Raw genomic sequence first — 23,714 nt, 5'->3', positions numbered from 1 at the left:
TGGAGGGAGAGAGTACGGAGAAGGTGAACGTATTCAGATATTTGGGAGTGGACGTGTCAGCGGATGGGTCTATGAAAGATGAGGTGAATCATAGAATTGATGAGGGAAAAAGAGTGAGTGGTGCACTTAGGAGTCTGTGGAGACAAAGAACTTTGTCCTTGGAGGCAAAGAGGGGAATGTATGAGAGTATAGTTTTACCAACGCTCTTATATGGGTGTGAAGCGTGGGTGATGAATGTTGCAGCGAGGAGAAGGCTGGAGGCAGTGGAGATGTCATGTCTGAGGGCAATGTGTGGTGTGAATATAATGCAGAGAATTCGTAGTTTGGAAGTTAGGAGGAGGTGCGGGATTACCAAAACTGTTGTCCAGAGGGCTGAGGAAGGGTTGTTGAGGTGGTTCGGACATGTAGAGAGAATGGAGCGAAACAGAATGACTTCAAGAGTGTATCAGTCTGTAGTGGAAGGAAGGCGGGGTAGGGGTCGGCCTAGGAAAGGTTGGAGGGAGGGGGTAAAGGAGGTTTTGTGTGCGAGGGGCTTGGACTTCTAGCAGGCATGCGTGAGCGTATTTGATAGGAGTGAATGGAGACAAATGGTTTTTAATACTTGACGTGCTGTTGGAGTGTGAGCAAAGTAACATTTATGAAGGGATTCAGGGAAACCGGCAGGCCGGACTTGAGTCCTGGAGATGGGAAGTACAGTGCCTGCACTCTGAAGGAGGGGTGTTAATGTTGCAGTTTAAAAACTGTAGTGTAAAGCACCCTTTTGGCAAGACAGTGATGGAGTGAATGATGTTGAAAGTTTTTCTTTTTCGGGCCACCCTGCCTTGGTGGGAATCGGCCAGTGTGATAATAAAAAAATAATATATATGCTTCAATGTAAACACTTGATCTACACATCCCCTACCCACTCTGAAACCTCCTTGCTCATCCGCAATCCTACATTCTGTCTTACCTCTAATTCTTTCAATTATAACCCTACCGTACACTTTTCCTGGTATACTCAGTAAACTTATTCCTCTATAATTTTTACAGTCTCTTTTGTCCCCTTTCCCTTTATATAAAGGGACTATACATGCTCTCCGCCAATCCCTAGGTACCTTCCCCTCTTTCATACATTTATTAAACAAAAGTACCAACCACTCCAACACTATATCCCCCCCTGCTTTTAACATTTCTGTCATGATCCCATCAGTTCCAGCTGCTTTACCCCCTTTCATTTTACGTAATGCCTCACGTACCTCCCCCACACTTACATTCTGCTCTTCTTCACTCCTAAAAGATGGTATACCTCCCTTACCAGTGCATGAAATTACTGCCTCTGTTTCTTCCTTAACATTTAAAAGTTCCTCAAAATATTCTCGCCATCTACCTAATACCTCCATCTCCCCATCTACTAACTCCCCTACTCTGTTTTTAACTGACAAATCCATACTTTCCCTAGGCTTTCTTAACCTGTTTAACTCACTCCAAAATTTTTTCTTATTTTCATTAAAATTTCTTGACAGTGCCTCTCCCACTCTATCATCTGCTCTCCTTTTGCACTCTCTCTACCTTTCTTTTACTCTCCATATACTCTGCTCTTCTTGTAACACTTCTGCTTTGTAAAAACCTCTCATAAGCTACCTTTTTCTCTTTTATCACACCCTTTACTTCATCATTCCACCAATCACTCCTCTTTCCTCCTGCCCCCACCCTCCTATTACCACACACTTCTGCCCCACATTCTAATACTGCATTTTTAAAACTATTCCAACCCTCTTCAACCCCCCCACTACTCATCTTTGCACTAGCCCACCTTTCTGCCAATAGTCGCTTATATCTCACCCGAACTTCCTCCTCCCTTAGTTTATACACTTTCACCTCCCTCTTACTTGTTGTTGCCACCTTCCTCTTTTCCCATCTACCTCTTACTCTAACTGTAGCTACAACTAAATAATGATCCGATATATCAGTTGCCCCTCTATAAACATGTACATCCTGGAGCCTACCCATCAACCTTTTATCCACCAATACATAATCTAATAAACTACTTTCATTACGTGCTACATCATACCTTGTATATTTATTTAAACTCTTTTTCATAAAATATGTATTACTTATTACCAAATCTCTTTCTACACATAGCTCAATTAAAGGCTCCCCATTTACATTTACCCCTGGCACCCCAAATTTACCTACTACTCCCTCCATAACATTTTTACCCACTTTAGCATTGAAATCTCCAACCACCATTACTCTCACACTTGATTCAAAACTCCCCACACATTCACTCAACATTTCCCAAAATCTCTCTCTCTCCTCTACACTTCTCTCTTCTCCAGGTGCATACACGCTCATTATAACCCACTTTTCACATCCAATCTTTATTTTACTCCACATAATCCTTCAATTAATACATTTATAGTCCCTCTTATCCTGCCATAGCTTATCCTTCAATATTATTGCTACTCCTTCTTTAGCTCTAACTCTATTTGAAACCCCTGACCTAATCCCATTTATTCCTCTCCACTGAAACTCTCCTACCCCCTTCAGCTTTGTTTCACTTAAAGCCAGGACATCCAGCTTCTTCTCATTCATAACATCCACAATCATCTCTTTCTTATCATCTGCACAACATCCACGCACATTCAGACTTTCCACTTTGACAATTTTCTTCTTCTTATTCTTTTTAGTAATCTTTACAGGAAAAGGGGTTACTAGCCCATTGATAACAATAATAATAATAAATTTATTTTGACATGATACATGATTGTACATAGGAATATAACAGTTGAGTGTACATGCCAAAAGCCCCTTGTATGCAAAGCATTTCGGGCAAACTTAAAATTAACCTAAGATTAATAAGGCTATAACAGATTAAATGGTCATTAGATGAGTTACAGTGAGTACAAGAGAACTGAGTATTAATAGGTAATGCTATATGGAGAAGGAAGGAAAGTGTTAAGGAAGGAAGTTATTTCTACATTAATAAACTGTTTTAAAACTGTGGCCCTGCAATAAATACAAAAGTGATGTAACTTTGGAGGGTGCAAGACGCACACACAGGGAAGTGCTTCATATAAATTTCTCATAATTTACAACTAGATTCACCTGTATAAGCAAAAATTGAAAGGTTATAAACATGTTGTTGCAAAAGATGTGCAGTACTGCTTTAAGTTGGAACATGCAGTCTTAAAAAGTATTATTATTATTATTATAATCAAAAAGAAGCGCTAAGCCACAAGGGCTATACAGCGCTGCAGGGTAGGGAAGGAAGCGAGGGTATTGGATAGCAGAAGGGAGGAGGGATGATCAGTAGGTTACAGAAAACAGCGGGGCAGGGGATAGTACGGGGGTAGGGGGTAGCAAGAGATTGAAGTAGAAAGGGCTGAAGGTATCAGAATTTGTGAAGTAAGTCAGTTGTTGTCAAAAAGTCAATGAGAGAGTCTGGATGAAAGGTGGGTCCATCAGCGAGAAGGGAAGGTAAAGAGAGAGCAGCAGAGCGAAGACGACGACGGAGGTAAATTCTGCGTGCTCGTTGATAAAGTGGGCAGTCCAACAGAATGTGGCTGACTGATAATGGAACTTGGCAATTCTCACAGAGAGGAGCAGGGCGCCTCTCCATGAGATATCCATGAGTAAGACGAGTATGGCCAATGCGAAGACGGGAGAGAGTAGTCTCCCAACCTCGACACTGGTGATAAGAAGACGGCCAGTAACCTATACTCGGTTTAATAGATTGAAGTTTGTTGCCGAGCATAGTAGACCAACGTTGTTGCCAACGGGTGTGAAGTTGGGAAGATATTGAAGCAAAATAGTCCGTAAATGGAATACCTCTACATGAAACTGGTAGGTCATGTACTGCTGACAGCGCAGCAGTGTCTGCCTGTTCATTGCCCTGTACGTCAACATGACCAGGGACCCAACAAAAAACAATATCTTTATGCTTGGTAAAGATGCGGCGTAGCCAAAGTTGGATACGGAGGACTAAGGGGTGAGGTGTATCAAATTTCTGTATAGCCTGTAAAGCACTAAGGGAGTCTGAGACAACCACAAATGATGACACAGGCATAGATGCAATACGGATAAGTGCTGTAAGGATGGCGTACAATTCAGCAGTAAAAATACTAGCCGAAGATAGTAAATGCCCTTGTACCACGCTGTCCGGAAACACTGCTGCGAATCCTACGCCGTCAGAAGACTTAGAGCCATCTGTGTACACAGCAATGGCATGAGAATGAGAATGAAAGTGGTCAAGAAAAAGAGAGCGGGAAGCGACCGTAGACAGTTGGGCTTTTGAGCAAGGGAGAGAGAAAGAACAGACTCGAACAGCTGGAACTTCCCAGGGGGGTAGGGAAAAGTGAGATGCTACATGTACATAGAAAGGTGGTAATTGAAGAGAAGACAAGAGCGAATGAAGGCGAAGAGAGAAGGGACAGAGTAAACAGGGGCGGTGAACAAATAAAGAATGTCTACTAATATCAGTGACCATTTTATAAATGGAAGGATTGCGGAGATCATGAGAGCATACATAGTAGCGAAGGCAATGGGCATCACGGCGATCGGATAAGGATGGAACGTTCGCTTCTGCATAGAGGCTCTCGACAGGGGAAGAGCGAAAAGCACCAAGGCATAAACGTAATCCTTGGTGATGAATGGGGTTAAGGCTAGAGAGAGTAGCAGGAGATGCCGCTGAATAGATCTGGTCACCATAATCAAGTTTCGATAAGATGAGGGCGGAATGTAGGCGAAGGAGGGTTCGACGATCAGCTCCCCATGAAAGATGAGCAAGGGTTTTAAGAAGGTTCAGCCGGCTGTGACAAGTTGCCTTCAGAGAGGTAATGTGAGGTTTCCAGGATAACCTACGATCAAAGAGGAGGCCCAGAAACTTGACCGTATCACGTTCAGGGATACGGGAGCCATAGAGGTACAAAGGATGATCGGAGATGACAGAGCGTCTAGTGAAAGTAATTTGGTGGGTTTTAGTGCTGGAAAATTTAAACCCACGTGTGGTGGCCCAATTGGAAACACGGTCGACTGCATGCTGGAGAGAAACTGTAATAAGGTGACAGTCAGCGCCTGCACAGGCAATAGCGAAGTCATCAACATAGAGTGATGACCAAATATTTGATGGAAGACTAGAGGCCGAATCATTAATAGCAAGGAGAAAAAGTGTTGTGCTCAGAACACATCCCTGGGGGACACCTTCAGCTTGGATAAAGTCCGGGGAGAGCACATTATTAACCCGAACACGGAAATGCCTGTCAGTTAAAAAGTTCTTAAGGAAGGATGGTAGATTGCCTCGAAGGCGTAAGGAGTGGGCTTGGGCTAAAATATTATACCTCCAAGTTGTGTCATATGCCTTCTCAAGGTCAAAAAATATGGCAATAACTGAGTTGTTATTCGCAAAGGCATTACAAACATACGTATCCAAGCGTAGTAAGGGGTCTATGGTAGAACGTCCCTTACGAAAGCCATATTGACGAGTGGAGAGACTGTTGTGTGTCTCTAAATACCACACTAAACGTCTATTTACTAGGCGTTCCATCACTTTGCAAACTGCACTGGTAAGAGCAATGGGACGATAGTGGGAGGTTTCATGTCCCGTAGTGCCTGGTTTGCGGAAAGGGAGAACAATGGCGGATTTCCACAGCTGTGGAAGAACTCCTTGTGACCAAATAAGATTGTAAAGGCGTAATAGGACTGCAAGGGCTGACTGATGTAAATGTTGTAGCATACGAATATGAATGTCGTCGGGCCCAGCTGCCGATGATCGGCAAGCTGAGAGTGTCGCCTCCAGTTCTTGAAGTGTAAAAGGCACATTATACTGTTCTTCTCTGAGAGAAGAAAAGTCCAAGGGTGCTAACTCTCTGGCAGACTTTGAGGAAAGAAATGAGGGGCATAGATGGAGTCCCTGAGAAATACGGACCAGATGATTGCCAATTTCATTGGCAACATCTAGTGGGTTTGCTATATCAACACCGGCAACCCGCAGAACAGGAGCCGGGTCAGGAGAATATTTACCACTCAGTTTTCGTACTTTTTTCCAGACTGCACTCAGAGGAAGCAGAGGTGATGGTGGAGACATAATCTCGCGAGCAAGTGCGTTTAGCATCACAGATGACACGGCGAGCAATCGCACGCTTCTGCTTAAATTCAAGAAGTCTCTCTGTGGTTCTATTGTACCGGTACCTGCCCCATGCAGCGCGTTTCAAACGTACTGCACGAGCACAAGCAGGAGACCACCAAGGCACGCATTTCTGAGAATGCCTGCCCGAAGTTTGGGGTATAGAATGAGAAGCTGCGGTTAAAACAGAGGACGAGAAGAGGTGTAAAAGCTCATCGATGGAGGACGAAGAAGGAACCTCCGTAAAAACAGTTAGGTGTGAGTAAAGGTTCCAATTTGCCTGATCAAATTGCCAGCGTGGGATGCGAAGAGGTGGTGAATATGAAGGGGAAGTAAGAATGATTGGGAAATGATCGCTGTTATGCAAGTCCGGGAGAACAGACCAAGTGAAGTCTAATGCGGCGGAGGAAGAGCAGACTGAGAGATCGATGCAAGAGAGAGTGCGAGTCCGAGGATCAAAATGGGTGTGAGTACCTGTATTTAAAACATGGAGGGGGTGGGTGGCAAGAAAAGCCTCTAACTGAATGCCACAGGAATCACAGTGAGACCCCCCCCCCAGAGGAAATGGTGGGCATTAAAATCACCAAGTAACAGAATCGGTGGTGGTAATGACGAAACAAGAAAGGCAATATCCGGAATAGATAATGCCCGAGAAGGAGAGAGATATAAAGAACAGAGCGTATACCACCTATGCAAGTGGATACGGGCTGCTGTGTAATGCAGCGAAGTACGAACAAATAGCTGATGGTACGGAATATCAGTGCATAGAAGAAGGGCACTTTCATTAAAGGTCCCATCAGGAAAAGGATTTGAAGAATACAATAAATTATAGCCTGAGATGGGAGAGATAACAGCAGAGTGTAATTTTGGTTCCTGTAAGCAAACACCAACAGGGGAAAACTGGGAGAGTAACATCTGAAGCTCACCCCGATTACCCCTGAGGCCGCGTATGTTCCACTGTAAATAGGCCATGATTGGCAATGATAAAGATACCTGAAATTCGCAGGTAAGGGTTCCTACGGACTAGAGGGGTTAGAAAAGTCCACATGCGGAGGCAGTGGAAAACGTTCAAGCAGCGAAGGAACGGTGCGCTGTGAAGAAAGGAGTTGCGCAGATGGAGTAGAGGAGAGAGAAGGAGCGGAGGGTGGATCAGTGTCCATTGATGGTTTGGTCTCTGCAATATATTCAGAGATTGCTTCAAGTGTTTCAGAATTCAAAGACGTCGTATGGGAGACAATATTGGAAATGGTAGGGGGAGGATGAGTAAAGATTGGAACTGTAATGGACTGTACCAAGGTAGGGGGGGACGGAAGGGTGGAGGGAACTGGAGAAGCGTGGAAGGGGACAGAAGAGGCAGAAACCTGGGAGGTGGCAGAAGAGGAAGAAACTTGGGAGGGAACAGTGGAGGAAGGTACAGTACAAGGAGGAGGGTGAACCTCTACACTTGTAACAGAGCCAGTGAGAGGGGGAGAAACAGGTATAGAGACAGGGAAGGGAAAATGAGGAGGTGGAAGATGGGTAGGAGGTGTTAACGGGCCTTTTTTTGACTTTTGAGAAGTAGAGGGACGATTGGGAGGAGGTGTCATACGAGATCTCGTTGCTACTGAGGCTTGTGAGAGAGAACATGAAGAAGCAAGATCAGACTGAGACGTTGAAGTAGGGACGTCTGAGCCGAGGACAGCAAAAGAATTAGCTACAGGAGTGACTATGGGAGAGGTAACTACAGAGGTGGGTGCAGAAGATGGGATACCAGGAGTGGGGGGACGTTTTGAAACACGGGAATAAGAAACACGAGGTAGTCTCCCTTGGAAGCGGAGATGAGAAACTGCCATGGCATAAGGGAGACCTTCTGCGTCTTTGAGGTAACGGATTTCCCGCTCGTTTAAGTAGACTTGACAACGGTGAGAGTACGAAGGGTGAGCCTCATGACAATTAACCCTTTGACTGTTTCCGACGTATAAATACGTCTTACGAGCCAATGTTTCTGACGTATTTATACGCACAAATTCTAGCGGCTTCAAATCGAGCGCCAAAGGCCTGGTAGGCCTACACGGGAGAGAATGGGTCTCAGTGGTCGGTGTGCACCCTGTGAAAAAAATGTGGGACCCAGCGGTGCATTGTGGGAACGCCATGTTGTCAGTCCATTTTCACCATGCCTCTCGGTAAGAAGTTCCTCACTCCTTGGCGGACTGGAGGTCTTTTGTTCCCAAGTGATAGCTCTAACAGCGATGAAAATGTCAGTGACAGTGAATTCAAGGGTTTTCAAGTGAGTGTTACCGAAAAAAGTGCCCAGGATAACGTAAATAGTGACGAAAACCCAGATGACCCACAACCTTCGACCTCTGGTGCTGTGCCGGCTTGTTCACGTTCACGTTCGCCTGTACCAGGACGAAAGAGGAAACTATTTGGTCGTGTACAACACCCTGATGATAGCAGTGATAGTGATAGTGATTTCAAGGTCAATGAAAGCAGTTCTAGTGACAGTGAGAGTGAATATTCCCCAGTGAAGCGCCAGTATGTACGACGTAGTATGCGGTCTGGTAGTGTTTCATATGTTGTTCCAAGGGGAAGGAGAAACTCTGGGAGCACATCCCGTGGCCCTACACCACGACCTGATAGTGAAGATGACGATATTGTAACGATGGGTATGAATGGTGACAGTGAGGGAGGAGGCAGTGGTGGTGATAGTGAGGGTGGCACGGCCCATGTGGCACCATCACCGGGCCACGCTACTACCCATGCGGCTGACTCAGCAGAACAACCAGCCTCACCCTACCCCACACTGCCACAACCTGCACCACCACAACCTGCACAGCCACAACCACGGTACAATATCCAGACCCCACCAGCAGACCGCATCTGGGATTGGCAGGACGGTGACGAGTTTGTTCCCAGTCCCCATGACTTTGATGAAACAAAGTGGAATAAAGCCATCTTGTCCTCTTGGGAACAATGCCAGTGAACTGGACTGCTTTGAGTTATTTTTCGATGAACCCCTGATGGACATCATTGTCAGGGAAACAAATACATACTGTGATTACACCATGGCAAATACAATTCTCTCACCAAAATCACGGCTACACAAGTGGAAGGAGACAACTGTGGCAGAGATGTACCTGTTTTTTGCCACAATAATGCTTATGCCACATGTGTATAAGCACACTGTCACCACATACTGGACAACAGATCGCCTGATTTCAACTCCAGGTTTTAGTGACATTACAGGTGTCAATCGTTTCCTGATACTGTTACGTATGTTACACTTTTCAGACAAAACCAGGCCTGACAGAAGCGACAGGTTATATAAGATAAGAAATGTGTTTATGTACCTGAAACAAAAGTGCTGCATGTATTTTTATCCCTTCAGGAAGCTTGTTATTGATGAGTCCTTGATTTTATTCAAAGGAAGACTCTCATTCAAGCAATATATACCAAGCAAGAGGAAACGCTTTGGTATAAAGCTATTTGTACTGTGTGATTGCAGAAGTGGTCTTGTTTTAGATATTATTGTGTACACTGGCAGTAATACTTTGAGAGATACCATGAAGTTATTGGGTATCTCTGGTGATGTGGTTCGAACAATGATGGAACCATATCTTGGTAAGGGGCATATGTTATTTACTGATAACTGGTACACAAGCCCCTTACTCAGTGATTTCTTGCGAGTGAACTTGACAGACGTGTGTGGCACAGTGCGTGGTAATCGCAAACATATGCCAAGGTTCGATGCTGGCACTCGCAGAGGTGAGGTGCAAGCCTTTGCTGCCAATGACATCATGGTATTTCGGTGGCATGACAAACGTGATGTCACATTGTTGACATCAGTTCACACAAACGAAATGGTACCCAGTGGCAGGGACAACAGAGAGACCAATGAACCCATTCTAAAGCCTGCAGCTGTCATGGACTACAACCTCAATATGCGCTTAGTGGACAAATGTGACATGCAGATTGGGTTTGCAGACTGTGTACGCAAGAGTTATAAGTGGTATATCAAACTTTTTTTCCATCTTGTTGATATCTCTATGCTAAATGCTTATAACATATACAAGTTGAAGACCAACAAAACACCAAAATATGGTGAATTTTGCCTGTCAGTAATCAGACAAATAATTGCAAAGTACCAAGGAGCAACTCCTGCAATAGACCAGCGCCCACAGACGTCATCTCGTATGAGGCCTGGTGATCACTACCCCATACAACTGCCTCCTACTACTGCCAAGAAAAATGCTCAGAAGAGGTGTTATGTATGTATGCATACCACAAAACGCCCACAAACACGCAGAGACACTCGTTTTATGTGTGAGGAGTGTGAAGTGCCCCTCTGCATATACCCATGTTTCAAAGAGTTCCACAAGCTGCAGCAGTTCTAGGAACGTGGTTAGTGACTGTACATATGTATATATATTATGGAACAATAGTAATAAACATTGTTTTGTATTGTTTGTTTGTGTAAACAAAGTGTATACACAAACTAATAGTGATAAAGTTTGTTCTGTTATTGTGTTGTAAATAATGAGTGTATATTTGAACAATGCACCTTACATTGGTCTCACAGGCCACATAAGTTACCTGGAAAAGAAAAATATTGAAAAATGCAAGAAACCTTTGAATTAGAGTAAATAAAAGAATACCGGGTGGGCGGCAGTTGCCGCTGTTGCCGTACGCACGTCAATTTCTGCAAACTTTGCGGCTCTATATCTCGGTAAGTACTGATGGCAAAAAATTTTTTTTAGGCTTAAAACACTAGTAAAAATATTCCTAACATTTTCATAAGAAAAAATAATTTTTTTTTTCGAATATTTGGCGACATAGAATGACAGTTTCAGAGAGGGGCCTGAAACAGTCAAAGGGTTAAGGCAAGAGGGATGTCGATTGCAAGACGTATTAGAATGGTCATCGGCACCACAGACTGGGCATTCGGCGATAGATCTGCAATATTTCGCTGGATGGCCAAATCGCCAGCAATTTCTACACTGTTGCGGTGTAGGGATCACCTTTTGAACTTGTAACCGATGTCCTGCTACATAAACTGAGGATGGGAGTTCACGGCTGTCAAAAGTTAAACGAGCCACATTGCTAGGGTATCGTCTCCGCCCGCGGGCAGGAAGAACGTAAGTGTCTACCTTGAGGATTGGGATATCTTGGAGTTCCAGCTGTTCAAGAATGTCAGTGCCACATGTCTGGAAATTTTGTTATGTCTGGAAATTTTGTTGAACTATAGTATGGGGCAGAATGACGGTACCACTACAAGAATTGAGGGAATGATGCTTTTCAATAGTTACAGGAACAGTATCGATATGGGAAAGATGAGAAAGCTCATGAGCCTGGGTAGCATTCTGTACGGTGACGATGCGCGTACCGCTCTTAAGAGCATGAAAAGAAATATCTTTACCAACATGGCGTAGGAGTGCCTTGCCAATACTGTGGTCAGAAAGATAGGCAGTAGAGGAAGTCGGTCGTAAAGTGAAGAATTTAGTCCATTGTGCAGTCTGAAACTGAGCGTGGAAAGGTAGTGAAGGACGTGTCGATCTTTTCTGAGAAGAACGAGAAGGTGGAGAAGTATCATCAGCAGGTAATTGTCATTGTCGTTTAGGCGTGGGACCAGAGTTGGTCCGACGTGGAACGGGCCGGCGATTCGAAAATTGCCGCACCGTAGAGGGAGAGGCCGGAAGCATAGTCAAGAGGAGAGCGAAGGTCAGATAAATCGAAGGAGTCAGTCGAGGCCTCAGTACCTGAAGCGGGTGAGGAAACTGCACCGGCAAGAGGTACAGAGGCATGAGGAATGCCCGAAGAGTGGTCCAAAGACGAGGCGGGGTCAGAACGGGGTGCGGTATCAAGAAGGGGCCCGGGGGTAGCAGGTTCATGGACTAGGGCTGCCATGGTTAGGTTACTTCTTTCTTTTTGTTTTTAAGAAAAAAAAGAAAGAAAAGAAAATAAAAAAAAAAGAATAAAAAAAAGGGGGGACCGGGGAGGGATAGTTCCTAGGAGGAATGAAAGGGCCAGAAATCTCCCTCCGCACCCAAGAGGACCTCAGCACCGCAAGTAGCGCAGATGCAGCATGGAACCCATGCCATACCCTACCCATCATGCCAGTAAACCGGCAATCCGGGATAGCAACCTCACATCTGCCGAGCTACCTCGGTGGACAAAAGAGAGGGCGGCCGGAAATCCGCCACAAAACATACCTCCTTCGGCCACCACCCCCGGAATCCGAAAGGTGGCTTCCAGAGTTACACCCGTCGCCCGAGAGACACCCAAAGCCACCCTCCGGGATACCGGAGAGGGATCAGGACATCCCCAGGCAATCCAGATTCCACGGCAAACTACGCCACCGCCAAGAACCTCAATGGAATGGGATGGACCCCGGTACCCTTTCCCCTACCTAGGAACTAGCGTGCCTGTGAAAAAAAAAAAAAAAAAAAAAAAAAGGCCAAAAAGGAAAGGAAAAAGGGGATGGGGAGGAGGAGGAAAGGAAAAAGGGGAGGATGGGATAGGGAACGGGGGATTGGGGGGTAATTAGGTTCGGTCTGAGGAAGTAGACCGACAGGTCTAATTCCTCAGACCAAGATTAAAAAAAAAAAAAAAAAAAAAAAAAAGTATTAACAAAGGAATATTGTGCAGTGAAATGGATTGGATTATTCCCACAAAGGGACTGATAAAGTTGACTAAAGAAAGTAATTTCTAATTTTTATTTATAATACTGTACTCTGATTAAATATGTAATATTTCACTTTAATGAAGCACTCATAGTCCAAGAACTTAACACTTCAATATAAATATGGTACGTATGTTTATATTCATATTTATTTTTTTAAATAAAAAAGCCATTTCCCACCCAGGCAGGGTGCCCAATGTAGAAAACATTTATTTCCTACTCTGTTTAGTCAGTACTTAGAGATAAAGGGGTAACCAGCTCCTTGTTCCTAGCACTTGTGTACAACACCAACTGCTTAAGAGGGAAGAATTCTGACCTGCTTCCCTACAGGAATGTATAATTTGTATGCCCAAAAAAATCTATATAATATCATGGTGATTACTGTATTTCTATGAATACAGTACATTGTACATAATATTTACTTGTCTTTATTATATGTAACTATAAATACATCATCAAATTAAACGCTAAACCCATAAGGGTCACACAGCGCTGCAACTGTAAATACAGTAAAGGTACATGATTTTTTCTCCGGCAGCAGCACAATTATTTACTTTTTCTTTGTGGTGCTCATGATGTCACAGCCAGTGAAGACTTCGTCACAGTCCTCACCTCGCTGGCCAGCCACAATAGCTTGTTGATTATCATCTCCAACAGACATCGATGTGGAGATCTCTGCCAGGTTAGCACTGTCAAAGTGAAATCCAGATATTATAATAGTGTAAAAAGACATGTGAGCAAACACTAGGCCATACTTATTAGAAAATGTTTCAGTCCCGGGATTTTGATCAAGGCCCCAGGACCAAAACGTTTTCTAATAAATATGGCCTGGTATTTGCTCGTGTGTCTTTTTAAACAAATTTGTTGGCATCAATTACCAAGGTTTACAACAAATATTATAATCATAAGCATGCTATTTATTTAACTGTTTTTAATACTATGACAAAAAGTACAAGCATTATGTACTGTACTGTACAGAAAATATTCGCCAATAATACAAACATTTCCACTGCTGGTCTCTTATTAGGATGAAATGCAATTATGTAACATCAGGAAATAATTTTATTATGGTAATGTAAATAAAAAATAATGGCATGATCAAGATGAATTTCAAGGACCTTTTTTTTTTTTTTTTTTTTTTTTTTTTTTTCAACAAGTCGGCCGTCTCCCACCGAGGCAGGGACCTATCAATATTAAATCTGTACAGCTGTACAGCACTAGGAACATGTAATGTTGAAGATACTTAAATTTTGGTAATAAACAAAACCTCTGAAGATGACTAACCTGAGGAGTTTTATAGTTATACGTGATAAGAATGGGAGTTGGTTAGAGTGAGAGTTCAACTGACACAAGACATGCTGCAGACACTGTGGGTGGGAACCATCCAAGCTACGAGTCAGCTCAAGCAGTGTCGGTAGAGAATCTGCCTTCACTATTTCCTGTAACTTTCTTCCTCCACTCATAAGTGACATTATCTAGAACAGAAAAGTAGAACAAACTAATATACAATTATTTTTTGTAACACACTGGCCGTCTTCCACCGAGGCAGGGTGGCCCAAAAAGGACAAACACTTTTCCCATCATTCAAACATAAACACTGTCTTTGCAGAGGTGCACAGATATGACAGTTCAGATGTCAATCCAAACAGCAAATATCCCAAAACCCTCCTTTAAAGTGCAGGCATTGTACTTCCCATCTCCAGGACTCAAGTCCAGCTAACCAGTTTCCCTGAATCCCTTCACAAAATATCACCCTGCTCACACTCCAGCAGCTTGTCAAGTCCCAAAAAACATTAGTCACCATTCACTATTATCTAATATGCTCACACATGCCTGCTGTATGTCCAAGCCCCCTGCATACAAAACCTCTTTTACCCCCCTCCCTCCATCCTTATAATCAGATTAAGTGCTAAACCTGCAAGGGCCACACAGCACTGAATATGTGAATTAATAAATTAAATGAGGCATACTGTAAAATTATACACACACTACCTATTAGAAGATATATACAGTACACTACCATTCCTTTTTATTTTTTAACTGATGAATGCCCCAGAGATGATTAAATAATCAGAGATTTTATTCCTTTTTCTTACCTACCTTCTCGACCATGTTTCCCAAACCTAGGGAGACCTCATTATTTTCTCCCTCTAGATCTCCATACCAGGCATTCATGAAGTGTGTATGCCGCTTTTCCCGTTTGTTTGAAACCACGTCATCTCTAGTTGCATTTAGCTCTTCACCTGACAAAAAAGATTCAGCTTCACTTTCTGCCTGTAAAGTAAAAAGAATATGATTTATTCCCATGAGCCCAGACATCTATTATGTTCAGACAAACTTACGATATTATCCAGTGTTTTCTCTACTGTAACTTACATGTAACTGACTCTTTTCCCAAGACCTTGTGGGTTTAAAGTAATCTTGGAGATTCTCTCTTAGGAGCAGTAAAAGGGACTTAAATGATGAACCTATCCAGGACTCAGGTCTATCCTCCCCCACAACAAATACCAAATCAGAGCCCTGGAAGATGCAAATTCATTGGAACTGTAAATGAATTTATTTTGCAAAACAACTGAAAATTTATAAATACTCGTTCCCTTAGGTAATTAAAATAAATTATTTTTACATTTGTTGTACAGAATTATTGAACATTATCCTTATTTTATTCATAGAGAAGCACTAACCCATAGTGATCATACAGTGTAGGAAATGGGAGAGATAATCAGGTTCAATTCCAGGAAAAGGAATATCTCCATTTCCTTGGAACAAGAGTCTTTAACCAGCATTAAGACATATCTGCTGGAAGAGCTTGTATGTATTTGAAGGAAACGGTAGTTGTACATTTCAGTAATGTGATTCTGATGGGTTCTACATAATTCCCACCTGAGCTGCACGGCGAACTCTGGCTGGGCTCGGGTTCTGTAGGAAGCTCATGATGGATGATATCATCTTCAGCCTGGAGGTGATGTAGCCACCCATTCCCTTAAGATTATCATCTCTGCCGTCCCTGTCCACGGATTGCTGAAGAAATGAAACCCTTATTGTACAGGCTCATGTGCTGCAATCTTCTGGTCCATGTATATGTGTCAATAAAATAAACAAGACTATCTCAAGCAACAATTTAGCAACTGAGCAAAAGAAGACCAGCCAATGCCAGCCTTACTTTTAAGTGATTTCACTGATTAGCTATACTGAACATTCAAATTCAAATCCAAAATTTTATCTCTTTTTATTCAGTTTACATGTAATAAAACACTCTTGGGTACAAAAGAAAGCCATTATAGTAGTATGCAATGCATTTTGGGCAAGCTAATCTTAATGTTCAAAGAATACCTAAGAATTAGACATACTATTAAGTAAGGTTTGTTATGCAGTTAACTGCAATTATAACAAACATTTCTAAGCACCTGATAAGTATTCGTATACGTACCCAAGGCCTTAATCCAAGCATTCTAGGAAGCTTGATAAAGAAGTTCTCCAAGAAGGAGAAATAACGTGGAGCAACCTTAGAAGATTTCAGCATTCTGTCCTCATAGTCTCCTGCATAATCTTGATGAACATGGGCAGAGACTCCATATACATTTTGCTGAGTATCATTGGATAGCTGCTTTCCTTCAACGTATGAGGTAGAGTAGGGCTCTTCCTCCTCTTCATCCTCCAAGTGTACCTTCCCAGGGTGAAGTGACCTTCTCCGTCGGCCACTGTTCTTCTGCAGCACGTCCTACCAATAAAAAGAATGTCAAGAACCATTTGAAAGAAGGGTGAATACACAAGAACCTTAATTTTCTCATTGCCATATCATTCTTTGGTGAGTATATAGAGTTTATGACAAAAGCTAAATCACTGGACCACATACAACAATACCGAGTCTCGACCCCTGCAACCACATTTAGGTGAGTAGGTAATCTTATATACAGTTTTTGTATTCAGTTTAAGTATATATATTTAGTTCAAAGAATCATACATTAAAAGTAACCCACATTATTACATGCTCACATATGATTACATCATATAACCTTCAGCAAATAAGACAAAAGTGAAATTATACAGTACAGTACTTCTTGCATATATTATCTCACAGATAAGGGCCATCACCCATATGTTTATGGTGACATTATATATTTTATGTAATGATAATCCACAGGAGGATAATGGCAAGACAAGCCAAAAGCCTATGGCTGCCCATTTACCAAATGGCATCTAGCAAGAAGACAAATTATAGACTGGCTGCCTCTATGTCTTGTGGGTTGTACCCAAGTCATACTATAGTCGTGGATGACTCCTAATGTTAAACTGAATGCCTACCTGAATGAGGTTGAGGAAGTACAGAAAGCCAAGAAGTGCCAGGGCTGAGAGAGCCGGAGAAGAATCAGACTTGTTGGCACTGACTGTCCCTGTTGCATAAGATGCTGGAGACCTGTGGGAATAGGAGAAAATGGTTCACTTAAATGATTTGCCCATTCTCCATATCTCCTCCTCTCCTCTACAAACAAGACCATTAACTAAAATTATGCAAATTTAAATATGCATTTCAGTCTAGCAAAACTTATTCAACTGCATTATATAGTTACCCTGATCTTGACATTGTACACTGCTGAAGAAAGAACTAACTATATCAAGAAGTCAATAAGATCACCATATATACACAAATCAGATATTTAAGGCAATTAAATAGTTTTTATAATTCAAATGGTCAGAAAGAACAAACATGCTACTCACCCATAGGACTCTTTAGAGTTATGAGAGGAGCTGCCATATTTGCTAAAACTGAGTCCATGTTTCTGTAGAGGCAAATTATAGTCTGATGGAGATTGTAGTTTACTATTACTAACACTGTATCCGAGTTGTGGTATAACCTTGTTGCTATAACCTTGTGGAATTGTGTTGCTGATGCCATACCCATTACTACCATAGAATTGTTTCCCTATATTACCTGAAACAGAATCAAATATTTTTATACCAAGGCAGCACCTAGGGGGTTTCAGCCCCCCAAATAAAATAACTGCTTCAAAAAAAGTCTCTTAGCACCTGACTCATGAAATTGTAATAATACAATTGCAAACAAACTACAGTATGGGTGTGGTTAACCCATGGCAAGTGAGTTGTAAAACTCCAGGCCAGTGTGTAAGCCACTGGGTCATTGGCTTATGCACTGGCCTGGAGTTTTACAACTCACCTGCCATGGGCTCTAACCCCCATCTGTATCGTGGTTTCTCTTAGCATCTCCTTCCAACCAGAGAGCCACCCCTAAGCCCCCCAGTTGAAAAATTCTGGCACTGCCCCTAGTTTTATGCCTTTATGCTTTTTCCTTAGGAACAATGGTAGAATTACCGACAAAATATTAGGTAAAAGGATGCAGATGCAACTAATGTGACATCTTGACAAACCTCCTAGAGAGTGAAACGTTAAGTAAGTTGCCACAATAAAATGTTACACAAGTTAAATCTGTGTCCTTTTATCTAATGTGCTGTACCTTCACATAACAGTTATTCTTGTAGAGTGAACTCACTCATGAATGGCCCTTTTTTAACAATTTCGATGACAGGATAGGATAATGTCAATAAAATAGAAAAAGTCCTACAACATGGGTTATTTGAAGTTACACTTTACTGAATTGTATGCTGAATGAGCAACTGTATATTGAATGAGTAATTGTATGTTAAACAAGTTAATTGTATGTTGAAGGAACAATTGTATGTTAAACAGTATTGCAAGCCGTAAGCAAATGGACCAGAGTTGGGTTGGGGGGGAGGGGCAGAAGACAGGACAGAAGGGGTAGAAGAGGGGGCAGAAGCAGGCAGAAGAGGAGGCAAAAGGGAAGCAGGAGAGGTTAATTGTATGTTGAACGAGCAATTGCATGTTGAATGAGCAACTGCATGTTGAACGAGCAACTGCATATTGAGTGAGCAATTGTAATGTTCAACAAGTAACTGTATGTTGAATGAGTACCACTAACTGAACGGCCTTAATTAAAAGGCTTTATATAGGCTTTATATATTCTGCATAATGTCTCTTGAGTGAACAATGTCTCTCGTGTAGAACGTCTTTCACTGGTTGTAGAACATCTCTCACTCGTGTACAATCTCTCTCACTCGTGTACAATGTCTCTCACTCGTGTAGAATGTATCTCACCCACATAGAATGTATCTCATCTGCATAGAATGTCTCTCACTCGCGTAGAATGTATCTCACCCGTGCAGAATGTCTCTCACCAGTGTAGCATGTCTCTCACTCGTTTAGAATGTATTTCACCCGCATAGAATGTATCTCACCCGCTTAGAATGTATCTCATCTGCATAGAATGTCTCTCACCCATGTAGAAGTGTCTCACATTCATACAGTCATTCAACCATATATACTGCCTCACCTTGATTTAGGTCGGCTGCCTGGGTGGCTGCAAGCCGAGTGCCGCCCACTGCCACACCCACGAGGCCACTCACGCCCACCAGGTGTACCGCCCACATCCTCAGAACTGTTTTCTGTAAAAAAAAAAAAAAAAAAAGACATTTAAAAATAATAGCGTTGGAACTTTTAGCTTTATTTCTGCATTTGTTGTATTATTTGGCACACTATGTTGTGTCACGTGGGGGGGGAGAGAGAGAGAGAGAGAGAGAGAGAGAGAGAGAGAGAGAGAGAGAGAGAGAGAGAGAGAGAGAGAGAGAGAGAGAGAGAGAGAGAGAGAGAGAGAGAGAGAGAGAAAGAGAGAGAGAGAAAGAGAGAGAGAGAAAGAGAGAGAGAAAGAGAGAGAGAGAGAGAAAGAGAGAGAGAAAGAGAAAGAGAGAGAGAAAGAGAGAGAGAGAGAAAGAGAGAGAGAGAGAAAGAGAGAGAGAGAGAAAGAGAGAAAGAGAGAAAGAGAGAAAGAGAGAGAGAAAGAGAGAAAGAGAGAGAGAGAGAGAGAGAGAGAAAGAGAGAGAGAGAAAGAGAGAGAGAGAGAAAGAGAGAGAGAGAGAAAATCGCCCCTGCAAACATTGAGAGCATATATATTACACACACATATACATTACTGTCACGGGGATGTTAGGCAGCATTTCTTCAGCCATAGAGTTGTCAGGAAGTGGAACAATCTGGAGAGTGATGTAGTGGAGGCAGGATCCATAGAACTTTAAGAAGAGGTACGATACAGCTCATGAGAAGAGAAAGAGTGGACTAGTAGCTACCAGCGAAGAGGCAGGGCCAGGACCTGTGAATCGACCCCTATAACCACAAATAAGTGAGTACATATAGAAGTAAATTCACTGCCTCGTGAATATTGGTAAATAACTATGTCCTGTTGCAACTATTTAATTATTTCAACTTGCACTATGCAACAACAGTAGTTCCCTTAGCATGAAGCAATGAACTGCCAGTCATCTCAGTTAATTACAAAAAACTGACGCTTTCAAATCTTGTTGCAATGACATCGAGGATTATAATTATGTGTGAAATGGTAACCCATAGGGGAGTCATGCAACGCCATGCTTGGTCCTGGGAAGGGTAAGACAGCTACAAGGTATACAGGCCTAGCTGCCATCAATGACATACTACTATATAGAAAGCCCCTTGTTATGCAGAGCATTTCGGGCAAATTAGGTCAATTTTGGTCCAGGATACGACCCACAATAGTCAACTAACACCTAAGTACATATTTACTGCTAGGTGAACAGGGGCAGCAGATGTCCTAAGTAAACGTCTTAATGTTTCCACCTGTACCGGGGACCGAACCACGGATCTCAATGTGTGCCCATCCCGTACCTGTCACCTGTATGGTTCAAAAGGTAGAAGTGTGACAAATTAACTCGTGAGTAGAAAAGGCTAAAGTTGGCGAAAAAAGTAAGTTTAGGTAAAAAAAAAATGCACTGAATTTTTTTTTTTTTTTGGCAAGAGAAGAGACAGTGAGAGCGCCCAGGCACTGAAAAACAGACCTAAAAATGAATTCTACATACTCTGATTATTATTTTTATCAAAAAGAAGGGCTAAACCTACAAGAGTCATACAGCGCCGCTATATACTCTGATAAATGGTACAATTAGGTAAAAGATGATAGGGTAACCTGAGTAGTTGCACAAAGGTGCTGGGCGCCTCTCCATGTGATAGATATGAGTCTTCTATGATCAATACACGGTCGTGCGAGAATTTATCAAACGCTACATCGATGTCTACGAAAATGCCAACGATGGCTTGAGAACAACTTGTTTATTTACCTGGTCTAACAATGCTGCCATCACTTACAACTGTACTTAGACAAAACTAAAAAAATGGTCTAATAAGGTGTACCCCGGCGAAAGATGGACAAGTTCATTAACCAGAATGACCAGGGACCCAGGAAAGACAGTCTCTATGCTTGTTCTGGAGGCGACACAGCCAGCGTTTAATCATGACAATGGGGTGAGAGTCAAAACTCTGAAGAGCTTGCAATGTTTTGTAAGTCAGAATGTACAACAAAAGAAACGAAGATCCTAAGGGGAGATTGGTTCCAATTCTTTGGAAAAAGCCCTTAACTGCTATCTCTTGAACTATATCCCCCTTCTCTCGTTTTTACTGTTAAGAAAGCGCGACGTGAGATAGGAAAGCAATTAAATCATCATAGATAATCCGTAAATAATTGAGGCTTCTCGAGCCTAATATAGTTTAGCTGTGAAACTTACTGTACTCATATCCTTCATAACATCAAAACAGCTCCTGGGAAATGGGGGAGGGGGATCCAGGTTGGATCCACGAGAAGGAAAAGTACACTTTCTTGGCTTAAGAGTCCCTCCCCGGCATCCAGGAACTTCCCTGACGGGGATTAAGAAAGCCGAAGAGGAAAATGAAAAGGATGAAAAAGCAAGGAACAAATAAGAGAAGCAGAGGCTGACAAACACTGGGTGGAGACCATTGAGGTATATACAGAGTAGAGACGGTAGAGGTGAACGTGCGTGACCTCCCCACCACCACCACTACTACTACAATTAGAAGCAGGTGTCGCGTAGCTCACTGGTGAGAGCACTGGAATCTCGCAATCACAAGGTTCAAGGTCTGATTTCCTGGGACTGAGAAACACACGGGCATGCTTTCCGACACTCTACCAGCCCCTGTCCATCTAGCAGTAAAACAAATGTACTCGTGTGTTAGCCTACTGTGGTTGACAAGCAGGAAAAAAAAGTGCATCAGTAAACTGCAGTACCTGCTGGAACGTCATATCCAGCGTAAAAAAGACCTGTGTAAGAAACTCTAGTACCTACTGGAAGTACTCAAGTGTTGGGTAACAGGTATTCGTGTACCTAATGGCGTTAATTATAAAATAAATTACAAGTATCCAGGCTGAACAGCTGCTGACGCCCACCGCATTCCGCGCACAAATTCGTGTTCATTCATTGTTTATACTGTGACAAAAGACTGATGTACTGTAGTGCGCCTGGCTGATGTTGGACCCAGATTAATTAAAGATTCAGTGTAGTGTAACCGTGTAAAATTACTATTATGGTACATTGGTGAGAAAGCGTTAAACCCGTAGGAAAGGCGCTCGTTTGATCCAAGGAAGCGGAGGTCATAGTTTAGGGAGTGGGAGGAAATCTTCGATCCAAGGGAGGGGGGCTCAAATTCCTTTGATCAAGACACCGACAGTAGTTTCAAGGCACTAATCCCCTTGATGGGGAGACAATCTAATTCCTCGGATCAAGAGCAGTTGAAGGCACTCCCATGAAAGGCTCAAACACCACTCAAGTTGGTAACTTCATTTACATTTAATCATCTTGCCCTAGATGGCAGTGACTAATGATGGTATTGCAATCACAATGGGCAAGCGGCAAATCCGCAGAGGTTATATAGGACCTGGAAAATGAATGATAATCAGGCTTGATCCAAGGAAGGGGATTGTTGGTTAATGCAAGGTTTGAAACCTATAGACCACACGAGAGTAATTGAGGCTGCACCTCAGTTCCCCTCTTTTCTAATGCTATTTTTCCCCTATAATCTATCTTGTCCATAATTACTATCGCATTTCTTTGTCTGCTTTCGGAAAGATTCTAGACTTCACCTTACGAAAGCAGACAAAGCAAATTCGACAGTAATTATGGACAAGGTAGATTACTGGGAAAAAATAAACATATTAGTAGACAGGGTAACTCAGGCGTTTCTTGAGGCTTCACGCAAATCTTTTTCACCACTAAAGAATACTTTAATACCTAAAATAGAGATTAAAAGTAAACGCTCTGCGTATATACGCCGAGATAAATAAATTTCTCGGTGTATATACCAAGGGGAGAAGAAATCTATTTTCTCGGATCAAGAGCCCCTCAGCGGCATCAAGGCGCTTCGCAATACTAGCCGAGGTTTACAGATTCATTTAGTATCAACACTTAGTTTCATCCTTTTATAATTATTATAATAAAAAAGAAGCGCTAAATCACAAGAGCTATACAGTTCCTCCAATATTCTGAAACATCATTATTTAGATTATTCAAGAAGCGCTAATTCCGTAAGGGTCATACTCACCTGAGGAATGGATGGTAGTTTGGTTTGATTCAGGGAAGAAGAGGGTGGATCCAGTTTCTGGGATCATGAAACTCCTGGAAGGGTGCCGAGACGAGATGTGCTTGCTCACGACACTTTTCTCTCACTCACCCACCTTAGTGTCTCACCCACATAGTTTCACGATTGTGGTGATACCAGTCACCGCGCGTGACTCACCAAGACGCTAGCCACACACTGTACACACACTGGCTACTGCTGCTTGACCATCTTCCTCTACTTTCTTTTGCATGCGTGGGTGCAATTACCTATTGTAGCTACAGCACATTTGTTAGGTATCCCCGAAGGACCTTCATGAGGTAGCCTGATTTCTTCCTTCCAACTTTTTTTTTTTTGTTCGCTCGTAATTCGAGAAAGTCTCATCCAAATTTTCAAACACTTGTGTACGATTACTAGGACCGGATTTTGGAATAATTAGCCATGCTCACGTGCCCTATGACCAAATTTATTGACTCCAGTCCCAGC

The 23,714-nt window shown here is 42.6% G+C and overlaps 1 protein-coding gene across 8 annotated transcripts in view; it reads right to left on the bottom strand.

The window, feature by feature from the left end:
• Positions 1-12,715: 12,715 nt before the first annotated feature.
• Positions 12,716-23,714, bottom strand: part of LOC128700389 (uncharacterized) — a 109,881-nt gene continuing 98,882 nt past the window's right edge. For 4 of the 8 annotated variants that reach the window (XM_070100068.1, XM_070100069.1, XM_070100067.1 and 1 more), the window contains exons 2-10: positions 19,129-19,240; positions 17,481-17,694; positions 17,067-17,178; positions 16,192-16,482; positions 15,645-15,782; positions 15,138-15,281; positions 14,862-15,035; positions 14,046-14,236; positions 12,719-13,450 (exon numbers count right to left, since the gene is read on the bottom strand). In XM_070100068.1, the coding sequence (XP_069956169.1) occupies positions 13,312-13,450; positions 14,046-14,236; positions 14,862-15,035; positions 15,138-15,281; positions 15,645-15,782; positions 16,192-16,482; positions 17,067-17,178; positions 17,481-17,694; positions 19,129-19,225 (1,500 nt within the window). In that variant the 5' untranslated portion in view covers positions 19,226-19,240 and the 3' untranslated portion in view covers positions 12,719-13,311. Of the gene's footprint in view, positions 13,451-14,045; positions 14,237-14,861; positions 15,036-15,137; positions 15,282-15,644; positions 15,783-16,191; positions 16,483-17,066; positions 17,179-17,480; positions 17,695-19,128; positions 19,241-19,754; positions 19,956-23,213; positions 23,515-23,714 lie in introns of those variants that run through there. The other 4 variants (XM_070100066.1, XM_070100070.1, XM_070100064.1 and 1 more) reach the window with 4 other exon arrangements.

Source organism: Cherax quadricarinatus, chromosome 71, assembly GCF_038502225.1.
Source record: "Cherax quadricarinatus isolate ZL_2023a chromosome 71, ASM3850222v1, whole genome shotgun sequence".
NCBI classification, from domain to species: Eukaryota; Metazoa; Arthropoda; class Malacostraca; order Decapoda; family Parastacidae; genus Cherax; species Cherax quadricarinatus.
This window is presented reverse-complemented; position numbering and strand designations above follow the sequence as displayed.